The sequence below is a fragment of the Accipiter gentilis genome, chromosome 8, assembly GCF_929443795.1.
Source record: "Accipiter gentilis chromosome 8, bAccGen1.1, whole genome shotgun sequence".
NCBI lineage: Eukaryota > Metazoa > Chordata > Aves > Accipitriformes > Accipitridae > Astur > Astur gentilis.
Genome location: NC_064887.1, coordinates 19,993,924 through 20,014,476, shown reverse-complemented (window position 1 = coordinate 20,014,476; position 20,553 = coordinate 19,993,924). Strand labels below are relative to the sequence as shown.

General features: G+C 38.4%; 1 protein-coding gene across 4 annotated transcripts in view; it reads left to right on the top strand.

Annotated features, from left to right (window-relative positions):
- ABCA4 (ATP binding cassette subfamily A member 4) overlaps positions 1-20,553 on the top strand; it is an 86,774-nt gene that overhangs the window by 60,701 nt on the left and 5,520 nt on the right. For all 4 annotated transcript variants that reach the window (XM_049807310.1, XM_049807312.1, XM_049807311.1 and 1 more), the window contains 19 exons: positions 468-673; positions 1,108-1,156; positions 1,683-1,924; positions 2,364-2,488; positions 3,793-3,891; positions 4,922-5,111; positions 7,269-7,363; positions 8,272-8,304; positions 9,443-9,548; positions 9,672-9,746; positions 10,207-10,376; positions 11,383-11,560; positions 13,004-13,119; positions 14,837-14,984; positions 16,413-16,536; positions 17,280-17,409; positions 18,312-18,432; positions 19,289-19,351; positions 19,463-19,569. In XM_049807310.1, coding sequence (XP_049663267.1) covers positions 468-673; positions 1,108-1,156; positions 1,683-1,924; positions 2,364-2,488; positions 3,793-3,891; positions 4,922-5,111; positions 7,269-7,363; positions 8,272-8,304; positions 9,443-9,548; positions 9,672-9,746; positions 10,207-10,376; positions 11,383-11,560; positions 13,004-13,119; positions 14,837-14,984; positions 16,413-16,536; positions 17,280-17,409; positions 18,312-18,432; positions 19,289-19,351; positions 19,463-19,569 — 2,377 coding nt within the window. The remainder of the gene's footprint in view (positions 1-467; positions 674-1,107; positions 1,157-1,682; positions 1,925-2,363; positions 2,489-3,792; positions 3,892-4,921; positions 5,112-7,268; positions 7,364-8,271; positions 8,305-9,442; positions 9,549-9,671; positions 9,747-10,206; positions 10,377-11,382; positions 11,561-13,003; positions 13,120-14,836; positions 14,985-16,412; positions 16,537-17,279; positions 17,410-18,311; positions 18,433-19,288; positions 19,352-19,462; positions 19,570-20,553) is intronic.

Sequence of the window (20,553 nt, the reverse complement as noted above, 5' to 3'; positions counted from 1 at the left end):
GATAAGGTTTCTTTGTGGTTTGGCTTACCATTGCTCCTTTTTTATGTATATGTGGTCTCAGATTCAGATGATGAACTGGAAGTTTGTGTGCTTTAGAAGTATAGACTGAGTTTTGAACTGCTCTGCACCAAAGTGTAAATTTTTAATGAAAACTGAAGCATATTTAGAGCAAAGGAGACTGGCTTTCTCAGAAAAAGTCATTTTGGCTTTTCTGCATTAAGAAAAGAAATTAAGTAGATATTCCTGAAGATTTTGTTGTGCTTTATTAACAGACCTGAAATAGTTTCCTGCCACATAGTTCCAGAGTATAATTAGCAACATAGCCCAGTCTATTACAGAATTAACTGAGATATTTGTGAGTTATGTAATAGAGCAGTCCCCTTTTGTATAGTGCAAACAACAGCTTTTGAATCATGCTTAGCATGGTTAAATATTCATTCTCTGAACACTGTTTTGACTTTTCACAGGAGATCTGAATGAGCTAGCAGAAGTAATTCATCATCATATCCCAGAAGCAAAATTAATTGAAAGCATTGGTCAGGAACTCATTTACCTTTTGCCCAATAAACACTTTAAACAGCGATCTTATGCCAGTCTCTTCAGAGAACTGGAGGAAACATTGGATGACCTGGGACTCAGCAGTTTTGGAGTTTCAGACACACCACTTGAAGAGGTAACAGACAGATTAAAATACCTGCTGATCTTATCATCAGTCCCCAAAATGTTTTCTGAGACAGTTCCTGTTCTTAAACATGTAATCTTACTAATTCCTAATATCCCCTTCAAAACCTAGTCACATATGCTGTGGCATACTCGGAAAGTCTTTGGGATGGGTGTAGAGAAAGGATCCAAGCCTTACTTCATGTTAGCCTTGTGGAACATGACTCATTAGCCTGAAATCTGTCTTTCTTTGTATCTTAGTTTGTTTCTTTAATTTTTTTAGATACTTCATAAGAGACCTCTGATTGTATAATAAGCATGAGTACTGAAAATGTATCTAAATTTTTTTCTGTTACGTTAAAGGATGACGTATAGTGTTCGAGAGGTCAGGTTCCTGTTCAGGTACCTGTTCTATTCCTAACCAGGAGATGTATTTGTCTATGGCAGGTTTTCTTAAAGGTCACAGCAGAAGCTGACCCTGGAATGCAAAAAGCAGGTATGGATCCATGAATCAGTATCTGATAAACTTTTCTTGGGACTGCTCTGTATTCTGAACACCAAGTAAAGAGGAGCCTCAGAACTTTCAGTCTTTGTATGGTGTTCTTGCCAAAATAAATTTGGTCAGCAAATACCTGTTTTGGGGGCCTGACATGATATCTGAGAAACAAGATGAAGTCAGCAGAAAGACTTTTATTTAGCTTGGATGATGTTCTTAACTATGTAAATAAAAGTAGAGTGTCAAGCCCCCAGATGTCAATGGTTTTAGTAGTTTTATAAAAAGTACTTTGCTGACCATTAGTTCATAAACTAAATACATAATTAACTTGTTCATCCTGCTGAGTAAGAGGAGTGTTAACCTATATGATGCTACTAGATATAGCCACAGTGCAACAGTTGTAATTAAAGCAATCTGGTGATGTGATATATACAGTTGGTAAAATCCGGAGCTCATTAAAATGTTTATGCTACCCTCATATATGGAGGATAAAGCGTCTTCTCTGCCCCTTTTCATCTTGACCTAGCAGACACTCAAGAAAATGGTTCTACTCTTGGCAAAACTTATACTGAGAACAAACCAGCTGAACAAACTGCACTGAAAACTAATGATGCTTCTCGAATGCCAGTAGGCATAGCAGGAGATCAAAATGAAGGCAAAGGGTCCCGACAGTATAAAGGTTTTCAGCTTGTATGTCAGCAGATCAAAGCACTGCTCATCAAACGGTTCCACCATGCCTCCCGCAGCCACAAGGACTTCCTAGCCCAGGTATTGCCTGACTTTTGCTGTTCTTGACTCTTTCTCACAACGTTCTCAACGCTGTCTTTCCCAGCAATGTCTCTACACAAAGCAACAGAGGTGTTGCAAATGGATAACAATGTAATGTAATGTAATGGTCCCTGACTGTTCTAATTATGATTCCAACTCTTCTGCCTCATATTCTCTTTCTTTCTGCCTAGAGTCCAAGTTCATGATTCAATCACTACTAGCACAGCATTTTATTTTTAACCTAATACATTTCTGTGACAACCAGAATCTTAACTGAAAGCAATTGAAATTAAATTGTTGGTGTTCAGGAGCTAAGCTAGATCTGATCTGCGTGCTCCTGCTGTCCCTCCTTTGTTTATATATATTATGAGGTGTCTACAGTGTCACTCTAATATATTATGTCTAATAACCTAGTGTGATGTTTTCATGTTCCCTGCAGATTGTTCTCCCTGCTAGTTTTGTGTTGCTGTCTTTAATACTTTCAGTCATTATTCCTCCGTTTGGAGAATATCCTGCCTTAACCTTACATCCTTGGATCTATGGACAACAGTTTACTTTCTTCAGGTAAGAGGAATCACTGAGTAAAAGTACATCTGTCATATATACAACCTTTCCTTCCTAGCATTTAGGATCATGGGGCCCTGTCTTATTGGGCGTTTCTCACTCTATGTGGTATAAAAAAGGATTCACTCCACTGGAATTGGCAGATTTAAAATAGCATGAAATTGATGCAAGTGGAAAATAACAGCAAGTGGAAAATAAGCAACAGTCCTTCAAATATCTTGCTACCTTTGATACTTTCCTCTTCCTACCTGAATTCATAACTTACAAAGTTATGTCCTGCCTAACAGGAGATCCAGGACAGTAAGAAATTTGACCGTTTCTGATATGCCATTGCACTACTCCTGTATTCATAATCTTAGAGAACAATGAGGTTCAAGCCTACCTGCTGACCTGTGGTAGATTTATTTATAGTTAGTACAGTATTTGGGCAAAGTTATGGAAACAAGATAAAAGCAGAGACTCTTAGGTTTTATTAATGCTGCTGCTTAGTAGTTTCTTTCCACACAGTATCCTTTGGCTGGGTCTGAATTTTTTTTGTCCACTAGCACTTTGTCTCCTTTCATTGTTCATAGAAGCTTCAGTTCTGTTCTTTCCAGATCACTGCACAATTCCTCTCTGCTTTCCTGAATACTTGCTTCGCCTTCACTTCCACATATTCCAAAGCTGAACTTGCACCCGTTAAAAACATATGCAATGCAGAGGAAATTTATAAATAGTGTTTAAGTCCTAGACTAGATCACAACTAGCAGAAAGCAACAAAACTGAAGGCAATAATTCTGAAGCATTTTACTTGAGTTTCATACTGAAAATTCACATGAATCTTTAATTTAATTTACATATGGTAGTGTGTTGGAGCAGTTTGATATTCATACTTGTATAACACTTAGCACTAGCAATATTCTGTAGTCTAATGTTATTAGGTTGTTAGTTGCAGACACTTCACTATTAGCAGCATTGTCTCTTTGGCCTCAGCAAATGAAAATGCGGAATATGTTTTTCATCTTATTACTGAGTGTGACAAGGCGGAGAGGATAGAAATGTGGATTCAAGTTTTTTGGAGAATATTGCTATAGGACTATGTCAGAAGTCATCCTTTAATATTAGGAGAAAAGGACCATTGCTTTAGCCTGTTAACTATCTTGGTAGGTTCTGGGGTTTTGCATAAATAAATAAAATAATTGCATTATCAGCATTTGGAGAGGGGCAATTGGTTCTACCATATGGCTGTCCTTCACCAGTTGCCATGTGTATTCCAGTACAACAGATTGAAAAAAAATTTATAAAGTCCTTTCTTATTCCCTTAGCAATGAGCGTCCTGGCAGTGAGCAAATGATCTCCCTCACTGATGCTTTCTTGAATAAACCAGGATTTGGAAATCGCTGCATGAAGAATCAGCTTCTTCCGTAAGTAGCTAGCTAATCTGTCTTGAATGAGATTCTAGCAGGGAATTACTAGTGGAACTTGTAGTGAAACAAGAATGAATTGGCTTGACTTTTTATTAGAGCCAATGCTTCAGATATATTGTTGGCAATAATTCAGGTCAAAAGTAACAAACAAACAGCAAGATAACCAATGCTACTGGATTAAGAATGATTCACAGGGCTCAATGTGACTAGCTGGAAACCAGCTCATGTAGCCTTGTATTGAGAATTAAGCAACCTTGAAATTTATGTCAGTAGGCCAGTGGGCTCAGACCCAAATCTTCACAGCTTCCCTGACATTTTCCACGTGTGAGTCTGAGTCCCCTCAGGTTCCTCCTGTTGTCACTAGTGTGTTTGGAAGCAATAGCTTCAGCAGTTGCTTAGATTGTGAAGTAGCAATAGGACAGTCTCTATGATTTGAAGCTATTCTCACTCTGAAGTGAGGACAATGTTAGTAGAGCTCTTACTTTAACATTTGTTGTCCTACCCACTTACCCTGCCTGTGAGTCCTGCTTTGGGGGCATTTGTCACTGGCATGCTATGCGTTGCCATTTGTTCCTTTTCTCCTGCCTCTCTCCCAGTCATGATACCCAGCAGCTTGATTTTTCTGGCTGTCCTCTCCTCTTTCTTCCCTTTCCTCTCCTCTGCCTGGTACAGCAGGGATAAAGAGGAAACATAAAAAAATAGATAAAAGATTCTGCATGAGCAAGGAAAGGGATAGCTTCTTCACAAAGATATGTGTCCACTGTAGATTTCATGTCTACTACTGAGTCGAACACAGGCCCCTTGTTCCTTCAGTGTCCTATCTGCAAGCTGAAGACAGTAAACTTGGCAGAGATGTGGGGAGAGATTATATTCATGTTTACTGAGTACTCTAAAATGTTGTTCTTATTTGTAACTCACGCCACAAGGGCTGAGAGAACGTCTGCTGAGAGTGTTGTGATTTTGTGGATTTGTAAGCTCTCAAGAACTGTATCTCTGCACAGCTTAAGGAGTCTCTTCCTCTACACAGGAATTACCCATGCAATAATATGCCAACTGCCTGGAATACGCCTGCTGTTCATCGTAACCTAAGCAGCCTCCTGCTGAGCCAAAAGTGGAGCCCTGAGAATCCTTCACCTTCCTGCAAGTGCAGCACTCACAAGAAACTCACTATGCTGCCAGAATGCCCTGCAGGTGCAGGAGGCCTCCCGCCACCACAGGTTGTGTCCTTGTGCCATAAATCTTTGTAGTGCAGTGCTGGAAAGGGGATTAGTGTGTAAGTACCTTGCCATGGCAACATACATGGAAGGAATTGAGTACATTTTTAAGGGAGCAAGAATTGCTGGAATTTGAAATTCAGTTTCAGAAGTATTGGGAAATCTTGCATATTTAAATGAAATTTCATTACTATTTTCATCCAAATTGCAAACTTTTCATATAGAAAAAAATCACAAAAATTTTAACAATTTATCAAATAATTTTTTAAAAAAATCTTAATTTTTTTTGCCTCAGAGAACAATTCTATTTAGGAGATTGCCTTTCCTTAAAGAAGGGAAGGGAAAGAGGGAGAAAGAAGAAAGGAAGGAACAAAAAAAGTAACGATTTTGAAAAACATGGGGTGGGGTCATCTCATTAAAAATGGAAAAATTAATATTGAGTCAACCCCAAATAATTTTTTTTTTTACCTATCTTTTGGTTCCATTTCTAGAAAGAAAGTTCTAAGCTAGCAGAACAAATGTTTATTGCATGTGCATGAAGTTGAATAATTTAATAACCATTGATGCTGTATGGAGAAGAGATGACCTACATTCCCACCTGTTCCTATCAATGAATAATCTTAGGAGTGACCTTTATAAAATGTGCTTGCTCTTTTGAAGAGCAAAGGAAAATTATAGCCTGTTAGTGTTTACATTTACTAAATGTTTTTCTAACAAGTTAAAGAAAATAGAACTGTAGCCACTCTTAGAGTAATAGCTCACTATTTAATGTCTCACCATGCACACCATTCAACTCTAATATTCTTGTTTGCCAGTCTGCACACATTAGCCAAATGACTAAAATAATTCTAGTTTTAACAGTAATGTCACAAGCTTAATAAATTTCTGAATCCAAATCCATGACACAATCTCTCAAAAATACTGATTCGGCTTGCTTTGGTTTCTCTATCACTATTCACAAAACAGCAAAACAAAGTTGTTTTAAATATCTGTAGAATTCCTGTTTATGAAGGGAAAAAAAAAGAAATTAATGAAGAGGTTATATTCTGACCTTATTCACAGCATCCCAACTTATTTCTGATTTCCAGGTAATCCTTGTCCAATGGATAGCCAAAGTTGAATTTTGCTAATTGCATGCTACTGTATTTGAGAGGGAAATTTAGTCTAAAACTTCAAATCCAAGTAGGATGCAAAATTAATTTTTTTCTTGTTTGTGGGGGTTCTGGTCCTCTAAGGAAAATGTGTTTATTATAATATTATCCTGATAATTTTGCAGGATATGATAATTTTATATAACTTGTCAGGAAGAAAGTCTCCAGGGAAGCAACAGTATGTAAATAATCGTGAAGTATGTTTGAGCATAGACAGCTCATTTAATGAAGGGACTATGAGGATGCTACCAGTCTTCCTCTGTATTGTCTAGAATCAGCTAGACATCTGTCATATATCTTCTCTGTCATCCGGTACTGCCTCTCTGTGGATAAATGTAGGAACTTCTGGAAAGTTCATTAGACTTACTTTCTAGGTCATTACTAGGTCGTTTCAGGTTGCAAGCTTTGCCCTCCGAAACTGCCCAGGAACCTTTTAAAGTATATTCTACCTTGGGATAAACTCAGCAAGTTTGAAGTCTTGCATTTCACAGCGACCCTATATTTGCAAAAGATTCACAAAGGCATCATGTGGCATCATTTTCATTACAAAAAAAGAGAGTAATTTTCATTCAAAGTATATAACGTGCTAATGAAGGTGAAGTTTTCATATTAATTTTTACTTCGACTTGCTAAATCACAGAACACTACCTGATCTTCATTGGGACCTCAATTTACTTGAAAAGCTTCTTTCTTTCACAGTGAAGAAAAGGTCTTGAGCAACCCTGGCCTTTGTTGCAAATAACTCGGGCCAAGTTTCAAAGTGAAGTGCAACTGTTTTGTGTCAGGTATTGCAAACTTCTGTGATTTCATCATTTCTTCTGAAATCTTAGTGAAGTAAGGATATTTGGGCTAGAAAGTGAATGACCCACTCTCATTTCAGTGATAATATGAACCTAAGCGATTCTTCTGAACCAAAGCTACTTTTGCCATTTTCCTGACAAACACTTACTTAATAGCTTTAGAGACTGTAAAGTTTACTGTGATTGATTAGGTTTTCTTTTCTTTCTAGAGAGTGCAGCACAGCACGGAAATTCTTCAAGATCTGACCCACAGAAATATTTCAGATTTTCTGGTGAAAACATATCCCACTTTGATAAAAGGGAGGTAGGTTTGAATCTCTCTTTTGTTTTTTCACATGCGGTATTTTGTACCTGGCCACGCAATTCTCATTTAATAATAACATAGCACCTGATTTGCCACAGTATTGTGCAGACTCGAGCATCATGTCCATATTCCTGATGTAAGAATTAGGAGATGCTCATTTCAGGGGAGTTAAATTGTTTTAATTATACCTATTTTTATAATCGGGTACTCCTTTATAGGCAGAGCTAAGTTTCAATGTTGATGGAATACCGTGTTAATGGTAACTGTGTCAATAGTGAGAAAACTGGTGCCTCAGCACAGCATGATGAACTGCCTTACAGAGATACTAGTTTGTGTTCCTGAAGAACTGTAGCCACACCAGCATGACCACCTGCCTGACTTAATTATCACTTGTTTCCCAGAAGTGCTAAAGAGCCAAAGGACAATGTTACATATATACAGCTATCCTACTGATAGCTCCTCAGCTTGCCTGAGCGTTGTGCATGGTAATTAGCTGTGCAGTGTCCATGGCCTATTATTTTTGATTCAAGCCTTGCTACCTTTTCAATTCCCAGCAGAGTTCTTTGAATTCCCGTTATATTCCCTATGTGCTGGCTGCCTTTGACTAATTCCTCTTAGCACATCATAATTGCTTTAAATACATCTTTTAAAATCAATTCATTATGGATTTAGGATGGAGTCAGTATGTGTCACTTTAGAAATCTTGCTTATCTCTGTATGAGCTGGAGATGAATCATGTCAGAAAACAAAACAAAACAAAAAAACCAAAAACCCACTGCAGGGAATACCAAATGTACCCCCACAACTCAAAGTAATAGGAATTCACCTTTCATTTCCATTAAAGCCTGACAATACCATCAACTTTGGTTCAGTGCATTAAGAGACAGGATTCTTTTTGTCTGTTTCAGCTTGAAGAGCAAATACTGGGTCAATGAACAAAGGTAAGAAACCAGTTCACAGATTATGGTGGTAAATAAAGGAACAATGAATTTCTGTTTATCCATGGAGCCTTGCAATGTTTCTCTGAATGGGCAAGGGGAATTGTGGCAGATAGTATAGAACAAAGAGATAGCTTCAGTGGGAAACAAGTTGGGGGTCAGCAAGGGTTTTATAAAGACAAGGAGTTATATTTGTTTGGACTACCCCCACAAGGATGAAGGCCAGAGCCACACAATGGAACTATCACAGTTTTATTATCTACAAGAGTCAGACTAATGGGATCTGGGTGATGGAAAGTTACAATACAAGACTGTACTACATTGCAATAGTGCTCTGATGCCACTCTTTGAAAGTGTAGCAGAAAAATATAAACCCTCCAAAAAAAGGACCTGGGTAAGATGAAACTAGATGCCAGCCTATCAAATACAGAATAACCATGACACCTCATCCCTGGTCTGAATATGCGTAGTAGTTATAAAACAGATTCCACTAGTGCTCCATGCTTATGTAGAGGCATCAGCTAACCCCAGTATGATGTCTACACTGCGGATACTAAGCTAAAAAAAATGACTGATTAGCCTGAACAACATACATACTTAGTTTTTCAGCAGCAGTAGGAATTCACTTCAAAGGTGTCGGCCAGATGACTGGCTTCCTTCACGGAATATCTGCTTGTTCATGTACAAACATTACTTTCTATAGGATTTGACTTTGGTTCATCTCATGCAATAGTATTTATCATTATGGAGTATTGGCTGAATACCTGCTTCTCTCAGGGCAACTGAAATTTTAACTGAGGTCCATGCTGTCCTCAGTCCTCCATGCTGTTCAAACAGTTATATCTCAATTATCTTGATTTGAAGATTTTTCACTGTAGAAAGAACTGTTTTCTCCAAGTCTTGTATCTAAATAATAATTTTCTTGGGATCCTGGCATGAACCCCTCAGAAACTGTTAGAACTTCTGTTATTTGTAAGCCCTATAAAGACCCAATACAACCTGTTAGAAAGAGATTGTTATACATTAATTATGTGATGTATAGAAATCAAACTTATATTAAGTGGATTTTTAGTATTTCCATCAATGTATAGAGTTTTGGGTCTGTGGTACAAGTGACTAATGATTCTGTTCTCTTTGTTAGATATGGAGGAATTTCTATAGGAGGAAGGCTCCCAGTCCTTCATGTTTCTGGAGATCAAATTGTCAATTTTTTAAGTGATCTTGGCCGAATGATGAATGTGACAGGAGTAAGCAAGAAATTTTTTTCTTTTTTTTTGTCTCCTTACTTCAGAATTGTTACAAAGCTGAAAACCTGCAGCACTGGATTTCACCCAGACAACTGATCTTTAGCCTTCTCTTTTTTATTTTAGGGAAAAACTTCACTGGCTGCTGCTAAAGAAATTTCTAATTTTCTTAAATACATGGAAACTGAAGAAAATATTAAGGTATTTGCTGGAAGTAGTCTGCTAACTCACAGTCTTTCTTGACATAGGCTTCAGATTTTGAAGATATTGCTAGTGGCATTTTTAGATGCAAGAAGAGCTGAAATACTATACTTATTATAAGTAACAAGGGATACAGGGTTAATGCAAAGTTATTTTTAATGTGAGATTTTTTTAACCATGTTCTTGCCATCCTAAATACTTCTGAGTAGGACACATTCTGCTAAATTTTAAAATATGCTTCCCTAAAATCCCTTGACAGTGGTTGTCCAACCCTTTTAAAAGCATAGTATGTGAGCTCCTCCTGCTGGACTGTGCCTAGGAGCTATGAATTCCTGGTGCTGGATTCTTCCCTGCTGACAATGTCCACCAAAGTAGATCAAAGGCAGCCAAGTTTTCTCCTGCAGCTCAGGGTTATTAATGAAGGCTTCTTAAATGAATCTGTGCTTTCTGACTCTTTTAGGTGTGGTTTAACAATAAAGGCTGGCATGCTATGGTTAGTTTCCTTAATGTAGCCAATAATGCAATCCTTAGAGCTAACCTGCGGACTGGCCAAGACCCTGAGGAATATGGGATCACTGCTGTAAACCATCCTCTGAACCTCACTAAGGAGCAACTCTCTGAAGTCACTGTGTAAGTCTGCCTGTGCTCTGCTGCTGGCTTTTATCCTCCCTTCTCCTGGCAGCTTTACCACCTCCAGCGTACTCACACTCTGAGGTGAAATAGTTCAACTGGCAGAATGCAGAGGGCTTTCCCTGAAGTTTTATTCTAATCAAGAATTAGATACACAATCTGTTCTTTTCTGTCTCATTATATTCCTATAAGAGTTCATTCCCATCCCATGTAGGAGCTATGACTATTGGTTATACATGATTACATGTTTTTGTTGATTCCCAAGCACAAAGATTCTGAAGTCTTTGTTCATGCTCCAAAGCCAATAGATCTACTTGTAAAATAACACAGAGATCATAAACAAAAAAAAGAATCAGAAATTATCCTTAAGTGACTACAGGTAGGCAGCAGTTGGCAACCTCCATCTTGGTGCCAAGGACAGCACACAGGTAGATTTTCAATAGCATATAGTAGGGTTGGTGTATTCCAGAATCTAAAAGCCATAATTTCTTGAAAAAGACACCACTAAGAAGACATGACATCCTGCTCATGTGTCTCCACTCATGTCACCTATTAAGTTCAGAATTCAGTGAAACTGAAAACTCTGCCTAAGCACAGAGGCAAGATCTGCATATCATCGCACTGTCTGCAACTTGCCTCTTTGAGTCCTTCTTTCCCAGCTCCCAGAGCACTTCAGCTATTGTGCCTTAATGTCTTGTTTGAGACACACCATACAGGAAAGGCTGTCAAACTGAAATATTTATATATAGGAGTCGAACTGTTCCAGAGAATGAAGGCAAGTAAAAAATCAGGGAATGGTGCCACCGTCATCCATATTTGTAAGCTACAGTCCCCAACACAATTTGGGAAAATACACTAGCACATTTTGAAATTGGAAAAGTCTTCTGCTTAAAAAATAACTTTGTTACTTCTAGATCTTAAAATTCCCTCCAGATTCCCCAAATGCAAATATAATGCTGTGTTGCATCCATTCTCTTGCTCACAGTCCATTCTTGTGCTGTTTTAGGCTGACCACTTCAGTGGATGCTGTTGTTGCCATCTGTGTGATTTTTGCCATGTCCTTTATACCAGCCAGTTTTGTTTTATACCTGATTCAAGAACGTGTAACAAAAGCCAAGCACCTACAGTTTGTCAGTGGTGTGAGCCCTGTGATCTACTGGCTAACTAACTTCATGTGGGACATAGTGAGTAACTGCTGGTCTGATTTCATAGCCTCCAATTATTCCTGGGTTTGCATGAACGGGGGACTAATCAGTGAATCGAGTGAAGGTGATTCTGAGCATTGCAAAGCATTCACTTCTTCAGGTGTTTCTCAGAGAGCGTGCTAAGGGTCTGATCTTGTAATTACATTATGTAGAAATTAATTCAGGTGCACAACTCATTATTCAACTAATGAAGCTGAAATTGTTGTTATCTTAGGGTTTCTAGTCCTTACAACTGAATGTATAATAAAGTAAAACTTACCACAGCCGGGGAAAGCCCAGTTGCCGGATGCTAGTCACTCCTGCCCTATAGAAGACCCATAACATGTTTCAAGATATTCAAGAAATCTAAGTGGGGGAGATTCACAGGCTGCTGGAACAGTAGCTGGAGGCCAGACAAAATACTCTAGGGTGTCTAAAATGACATAGATGTATTTGTTTAAGTCACTGAATCATGTTCACTGTGTTATTCCAAAAGGATTTAGACCACAGGCCCAGGCTTGCTTAGATACTGGCTCAGCTACCCTCCCATTACTCCTCATGACACTTTGTCACAAAGGAGCAAATTCTTTGCCTGGTTGAGACACAGCAGGAGGCTCGTTTTCTAGCCATGCCTTCTCAATAAAGAGAGCAGCCAACAGCTTATGCAATAAGAAAAGCATGAACATGGAATTGAAAAAAATTTAAAAGAAAAAAAATTGAAATAATTGAAAAGCCCAAAACTTTTCAGGCTTTGGAAGGTGCTCTTTAAGGAGAAAGTAAAGCAAAGCATTAATTTAGGAAATGAGGGGAAAGAAGCAGATCTCTGAGTTACTGTCCCCTGCTGGTCACAGCAGCCTCCCAGCAGCTTCCTTGACAGGAATTCTGCTTGGCCATGGTCCTTGAGAGCATGATGCAAAGGTATTGATTGGTGTTAGCAGTTCTGTGAAATGCCGCCTTCCATTCTGCATGGGGAGCTCTGTGCATTGCAGTAGACTAGCGCTACTAATACTGAACAGAAAAAATTGAGAAGAGCAGTGGCCAAGCATAGTCACTTTAGCCTCCTCCCAGGAATGTGGCTCAAACAACTAGCTTTTTCCCTCCTACACAGCCTTTGCATCACCAGAAACTGCACTTCTCTTGCATATACCCAGCCTCTTTCTGTGGGCAGCCTGCCAGCAGGACCATGAAGTAATTGGCTCCCAAACCATATCTAAGACACAACGATATATGTTGTATTTTTGATGAACGGTCTGATAAAAGATGTCTCAAAAATGTCAAGTGCTGCCAGGGACCCACGATCCAAAAGCTTGAGTTTGACTAGTCTAGCTCATAAATTCCAGTGTTCCTCAATACAAAATCCTTTTGGAATAATGTGTAGGATCTGGATATGTTTGCAGACCTTCTCGGGTCTTACACACTGATCTTCACCCTGTGATGTGGCAGGTGAATTATGCACTGAGTGCTGGAATGGTTGTGGTTATATTCGCTGGATTCAACAAGAAAGCATACACTTCTCCAACTAATCTCCCTGTGGTTGTTGCCTTGCTGCTTCTGTATGGGTGAGTGTTCAAGGTTATTCCTGCATGTGGGGCCTTGTATTTCACATGGAAATGATTTCATGTTATTGAGCTCAGTACTTAGTGAAATCCAGCTTTAAAGAATAAAATCGAGTGGGTACAATACAGGTTAGAACTGGATTCTGCCCTGCTCCAGGATATTTACACACTCTGGCCACATGCCATAAAAGAGATTTTTTTTGTCACTGCCTTACATTTTTAAGCATTAAATGTGATCCTTACAGGAAAGTATATTTGTTTGCTTTGCTGCTTTCTGATATGTATATTGTATAGGAATTTAGTGGTTGTTCATTTGCCACATTGACAGCCAATACTAAAATATTTTTCAGCATTTAACCCAAGGGCAAAGAGCACTGAGTCTTCAACACTTTTTTCAACTTCGAATGAGCATTTGTGTTGGCAAAATAACATTTTATGAAGCTGACTGAAAGTCACTTTCATTTAACTAGTGATCATATATTTTTATCTATAAAATGATATTCCTGATAGCCCTGCAGCTGATGTAGTCTAGGCAAAATGATTGACCAGATCTATTTCTCAAGTTAAAGAGTGAAATGAAGCTTTTCACATCCTCCTATGTATATCACAAATTAAGCCTAAGAGGGAACAGTTCTTTTCTGGGCAGACTACCTTTAATTTTCTGACATTTTTGTGTTATTTGAATGAAAATCCTGAGAAAATGCAAAGCATTATCATCAGTTAATTTCTGTAAAATACCCAGTGTTAAAAAATGCTATAAGAATGTTCATTTGTTTTAAATTTTTATTATATATTTTTAAAGTGCAATAGTGGTATCTTTAATAAGTTGTCTGTGGCTCTGTATTTTTAATTTTTTTTTAAATATGGTAATTCATGGCTGTGTAGATGGACATTTAAAATGTCTTTGGTTATTTTAAAATGTCTACCAACATGAAATTTTCTGAAAAAATATGATCATGTGGCAGTCACTTCAATGATAATTTCATAATTTGCAACTCAAAATAAAACAAAACAGAAAGAAAAGTAAATTCATAGAATCTTACATTAGCCCTTGTGTCCAGTTGCAGTCACAATGGGAAACAGAATGATTCTTTCTGACCATGTGTGTATTGTCCTGTTAAGCAATTCAGGTTGTTGTTACTGAATTCTTCCTAGTCAGATTGATTGTTGCTAAGCATTGTAAATTTATTCCAGAGGAATACTCCTCTTGTGCTGCTGAATGTGCATTTGCTATGTCCCAGAAATCATGGCACAGGAAGCTCCAAATTAGGAGTAAAAAAAAATATGGTAGAGGAGTTAGAAAAGAATATAAAAATTTACAGAGTTTCTGATTTCTTTGGACAGTTCCAAAGGCTGAGGAGTATCTAGAAAAGCAGTACATTGTACTTGCTTTATCTAACATTTCTTTGTCTCTCCCTTCTCGTGTACAATCCAGTGAGATGTGCAAGGATACCTGAGGTGATAATAACCTTGCTAGCATTAAGTTTTCTCAATTTTAGCCATTTCTATGCCCTGCATTTTTACAGCAAAAAAGACTAAGCAGAAAGAAACTTTTTATCTAGTAACCAAGGAAAGAATACTGTAGTGGCATCTCTGGTTGGTTACACCATTCCATTATACTTGGGATGAGAAGAAAGCTCAACTTTGTGTTTTCATTAGGACAACTGACATGAGAACACTGAGAAGCTGTTATCATAGTTTTTCTATCTTTTGCATGCAGATGGGCAGTAATTCCCATGATGTACCCTGCCTCTTCCTTCTTCAGTGTCCCTAGCACTGCTTATGTTGCCTTGTCTTGTATTAACCTCTTTGTGGGGCTCAACAGCAGTGCCATTACATTCATCCTGGAGTTATTTGAAAATAACCCGGTAAGTAATGTTTTTGTTGTCACCTGGTTTTAAAGAGCTGTGCAAAAGGTGTCCAAGCATAACCATCTCTAACAGTAACTGTCTTTCTCTACCTTGCAATTTTTTCTGGCAGTAAATGAGTGGGGAACTTGCAGGGACAGGCAGGCAGAATAACCCAGAGAAGCAACTCGAGGCAATTGATATCTTGGGCTACACACACAAGGAATGACAGGGAGAGTTTTTTATCCCTATGAGCAAACTTCTGTACACTTTCACAATTGGGAAGGGGGGAACATGGCACTTAGTGCTTGCTTCTGCAGCTTGGATTGCACAGGAAGATGAAGATGGTAGAAAATCATGCAGTCACTACTAAGAAAGACACTCCTGCTAGTTGTTGCGTTAGAGATGTTCTGCTTACAGTAGCATTTTGAGAATTGCCCGAAAATGGTTTAACACTACCAGGAAGGTGACAGAAAGTACAAGAATTAGACAGAATACAGCGAGTGCCAAAATTAGTTCTTAGAAAGGTGAAGACAGTTGATAAAACACTGTTGGCTTGTATGCACTACTGCTATCACCTCTACAGTTGCTGATACTCTGGGCACTGAGACTGATACCCTTTCTACATCTGACAGCAACCCAAGATTGCTGTCACGTTACTGATAGTGCATTTTCAAACACCATGTGCTGATCAAGCATTGTTGTTTGCCGGGAAGGAGAAACAGACGTTGATTAAGTTCATGGTTTCAAGGGCCAACTTTTCAATACTTTCTGTCCCTGGTGTTCCTGCATTCTCAGCCATGCTTCTTGATAGCACACATTTCAATCTAGTGCCATTCAGTCTTGGGACAGCAGGACAGTATTGTTACCTTTGAGAATATGTCTCTGTTGTAGACACTGTATCTCCAGAGGGAAAATTGCCCTTCTCTGGATGCAGTGTTGGCACAGCTAGACTGCTACTGGCACTTATGCTGTTTTGGGTATCTCCACATTGCACCGAAGTCTACTGTGTAGTTATGCCCAGACAGTGGTACTTTTCAATATTGTGGCAGTCCTGATTATTGAAATATTCCAGCTATAAATAAAGATGTTATGACAGAAAAATGCCATTCTTTCTTGTTGCTCACAGTTGCTGTTTATGATAGCTGACACTAGAATTACATGTTACCTCTGCTACATAGAGAAATACTTCATTACAGATATTAATTTCTCTCCCCATTGACAGTTTTTCACAAGCACCTTGTCTGGTACAGTGTATGTCAGCATTCTGCTGTGCTGTGTTTTAGATTGCAGATGCTTTGGATGTAACTTGGTAATTAGTCTGTTTTCTCTGTTGTAAGAACACAGAACACAGTTTCTCTGACATGACAAAGAACTTTTCACACATGTTGCTATGTTTTCTTAAAGTCTGGTTTCAACTGCTTATTGTGTTGTTTCTGTTTCTTATAGTCTTTGCTGAAGTTTAATAAAACATTGAAAAATGTGCTGATTGTCTTCCCACATTTTTGCCTGGGCCGTGGACTCATTGACTTGGCAATGAACCAAGCTGTGACTGAAGTATATGCCAGGTTTGGTAAGTAAAGCCAATAAGCAACAAGTTGTATCACGTGTCCTGACCTTGGATGAGATGGTTGGAAGTGTTATCTTGGAAAATTAGTGGCTATTTCTGAAATTCTCCCCTTTTACATCATCAGGTGGATGAGGAGTATGAAAGTTCAACCTCTCTGAAGAAATCACAGCTTCTGATAGATGCCAGAACTATATGGCCCAACCAGCACACTGTATTGGAAATGAACCCATTTGTTCAGTGCCATACCCTGGTGTCTTTTTATCATTTGTTCTGAAGTCCTTAGATCATTACAGGAGGATATATTATTTCATTTCATTTTAATACTTCGGCAGCCCTCATGTTAATGCTTAAAGTGGCTGATGTTCTTCAAATGTATCCTGTTGGGATATAGCTGTCTTTGATATCAGACAACTTATTAAAATAATAGTCATATAGCAGAACTCATCTGTTTTTATTCAGAAAATGTATGTCTTTCACATAATCCATGCATATTTCATGGTATGATATCCAAACTAGTGATATTCAGAAAGGTTATGTTCATTTTTACTCCCATGCAGCAGCTGAGTTTGGAGCTTGTTTTCTTAAGAACCTTTATAAGGCACTGGAAAATGAAGACATTGCATGATCATGATCAAATAAAGTAGAGATTTTTATCCTAAACCATTATGATTATGTCTTTTGTTCTGAGGAGCAGTGGGTTTTTTCAGCTGTATTTCACCTTGCTTTCTGGTGCTCTTTCTCCGAAGGTGAGGAGCATGTTTCCAATCCTTTTCAGTGGGACTTTGTTGGAAAGAACCTGGTTGCCATGGCTGTTCAAGGGGTTGCATTCTTCATTCTGAATCTCCTTATGCAGCACCGTTTGTTCTCTACAAGATGGTATGTCTGAAAGCTTGTATTAATATTCCTTTATTAGCAGGGTGAGTGTCTTTGTTCTTTTCTGTGTCCCTCTTTTTTCTTTTTCCTTTCTTTTTCTCTGAATTTGTCAGCTTTTTTTCTCTCTGTTTACTTACTTGATTTCATCTTAACTTATTGACACCGTGATTCAAAAAAGCATTTACAAAGTGCATTATCTTAACAGAATTTAAGAATATATTATTAAAGAAATGAGTTTTCTTGAATTAAGACTTTAGTGTAAATTTTTTTAGATTAAGACACTGTAATAGTGAGATTATAAAATGACTTGGAAAGTTTGTAGTGTCATAACTACTGTCATGAGGTACTAGCCTGACATCTCAAGACAGGAATTCTAGTCCATGGCACAGGACAGTTGCAGCCTGGACACTATGCAAGCTTCCCCTCTCTGCTGTACAAATGTGGCTCTATCTCAATGAAAGCAACTACCTCCCAGGTGTGCATGGGTCATTCACTTCTGTTTGAGATTGCCAACAAGGGTACTAATTGGTACAATTATAAAAAATATTGTCTTACAGAGATGTCCACTCAAAAGATCTGTAGAAGGACTATCACTCTACTGAAGAGCAGCTAAATAGTGAAAGCTGTGGCTGAGGGGCAGGTTATGTCATATCAGTGACTGACAAGGCATGCTCTTTTGAGCAAGCCATTTCCTCCCTTTTTAGTATTTAGAGATTAACTTTCAAAGGTCAGGGATTCTCCCAACAGCAGGAATGCTGCAGCCAATGTCACATTGTGAAGTTTCAATCCCACTGCTTCCACCCATCACATTTTTGGCAGTTGATTAGCCATTGTTTCACACAGTTATTCTAACTGCACCCAAGGCAACTCATTGTTTCTGCAATCAATCTCTTGGGTTTTTCCAGGTTTGCTGAGACAGCCATGTCACCTATTATTGGTGAAGATGAGGACGTTGCAGAAGAAAGAAAAAGAATTATGAATGGAGGGAGCAAAACAGATATCTTAGAATTACAAGAACTGACCAAGGTAGTATTTTGAGAAGAATGAAACAAATGAGTCTAATGTAAATTAATTCTTTCAGAATATATTTCAGCTGTGCATTCAGATGTTACTGTTTTCAAAATCAACCTTGTGCCTTAGAAAATAGCAAACATCTTAGAAGTCAAGGCTATTTCCTTTGATTAGAAATCAAACCACAGGGAAGTCCAGCAAGGACAGTGCAACCCTCCCTGCTTAAGGTTTGCATTTTTTTAACCTCACATCATCTGATATGACTGTTACCTATTGAGTGTCCATTTCTACTACTAGTCTTCTACAATGCTGTTTTTTCCATAGGTGAGTTTCAATCAAGTTAACCATTTGGTTGCTTTCACACTGAGGGCTATAGTTATTGCTAATTTATCTTCTTTCCAGACATTGAAGGAATCTAAGTTAAGCTATCAGAATGCATGCAGGCTTGAGCTACAGAAATACAAAGATTACACACATTGCTGGGATCTCATGAATAGAGAACTGGAGTATCATTCTTCAGACTGTCTTGCTGTATTGTTCCACTTTAGTTTGATATGTCAGAGATACTTTGTCCCAGGAAAGCATAAGGTTTGTCTCCTAGTGCTAAAGATATGAAGTAAAAGGCTGCATGCAGAAAAATTGGTATTTTTAGGGGTCATTACAAATTTATTTAATGTGAATAAATGTCTGACTTTGTAGAATGCTTACTCTTTGGTTTTAATTTTTTTATTTACTCCTGTCTTGGTTCTAAAGTTGCCTCATCCCAATAACATTAAACTAAAAAAAAAATCAGAAGATTTTCTTTGCTGTAGATGTCTTGAAATAGGATTTTTCTTTTTTTTTTTTTTTTTTTTTTCCCCTGTCAATTTAGATTTATGCAGGTAGGCACAAGCCTGCAGTGGATAGACTCTGTGTTGGCATCCGTCCTGGAGAGGTAGGTTGTTCAATAACACTAGATCACCTTCCATGCATCAGTTCAGATGTCATGCCCCTGCTGATTTGCAAGTTGGAAATACTAAAGAATATGATAAATTTTGTAATTTAGTGCTTTGGTCTTTTGGGAGTGAATGGCGCTGGCAAAACAACAACATTCAAAATGCTGACTGGAGATACTGATGTGACATCTGGAGATGCTGTAGTGGCTGGCAATAGGTAAGTACCTTAAAAAACCCCGTGACAGTCCATTTACTGGGGTAGAACTGCCCAGATCGTAGTCTTAATGACCCAGCAGCTCTTTTCCAGTTTTATGGCACCGAGAGAGACCACAGCTAACACACACTGGCACTTCATACTTTTAACATTCTGTTGTAAAATCTGTGGGTAAGTTATAGTAATGCTAACACGGGGACAAGGCAATCAGATAGAATGGCAAGAGCTGGCAAACATAAGATAACCGGTCCAACAGGGTACTTTGATCTGAGCTTTGGCACTTTTCTCTGGCTGTTTCTAGCATCTTTGTTTACACAGTGCTGGCATAATGCCATTAAGTTAATACAGCATGATCTAGTATTCACTTATGTTAGTTTAGTTCCAGGTTGTGTGTCTTGGTTTGTTAGGTGTAGTTGGGATTTGATTCTTTGTCCATTGATATGATTTGAACAATAGCTATTTTGTTGCCAGGATATGGTTTGGGGCAATCTGCTCTAGGTGACCCTGCTTGAGCAGGGTGGGTGGACAAGATGCCCTCCAGAGGCCCCTTCCAACCTGAACCATTCTGTGATTCTGTATTTCTCGTACTCCTACTACCACTACCAAAGTGTTAGCCTTGTGTCTTCCCTGTCTGTTCCCAGTGACCATGCTCTGAAATGAAATTGACTGATTTTTTTCTTCTAGAAATAAACACCTTTTGCAAAAAATAAGATCTGAGTGGCTGTTTGAACAACTTCTCATTAGGTTAGCCCATACGTAAATGGGAAGATGGGTGAGGGGAAATGGTCCTACACTCCTAACCAGGACTGAGCTGACTTAGATGAGAATATATTCCTTGCTATTCTGTACAGACAGATATTTTAGTAGGATGTTGTGTCAGGAAGAATTCATTCTCCTCTTAGAAGAGTTGTTGCCCCAGAAAAAAAAGATTTATTCAAACTGTCCATCTCTGTCTTAAAACTAGTATTATAGGACTAAGATTATTTT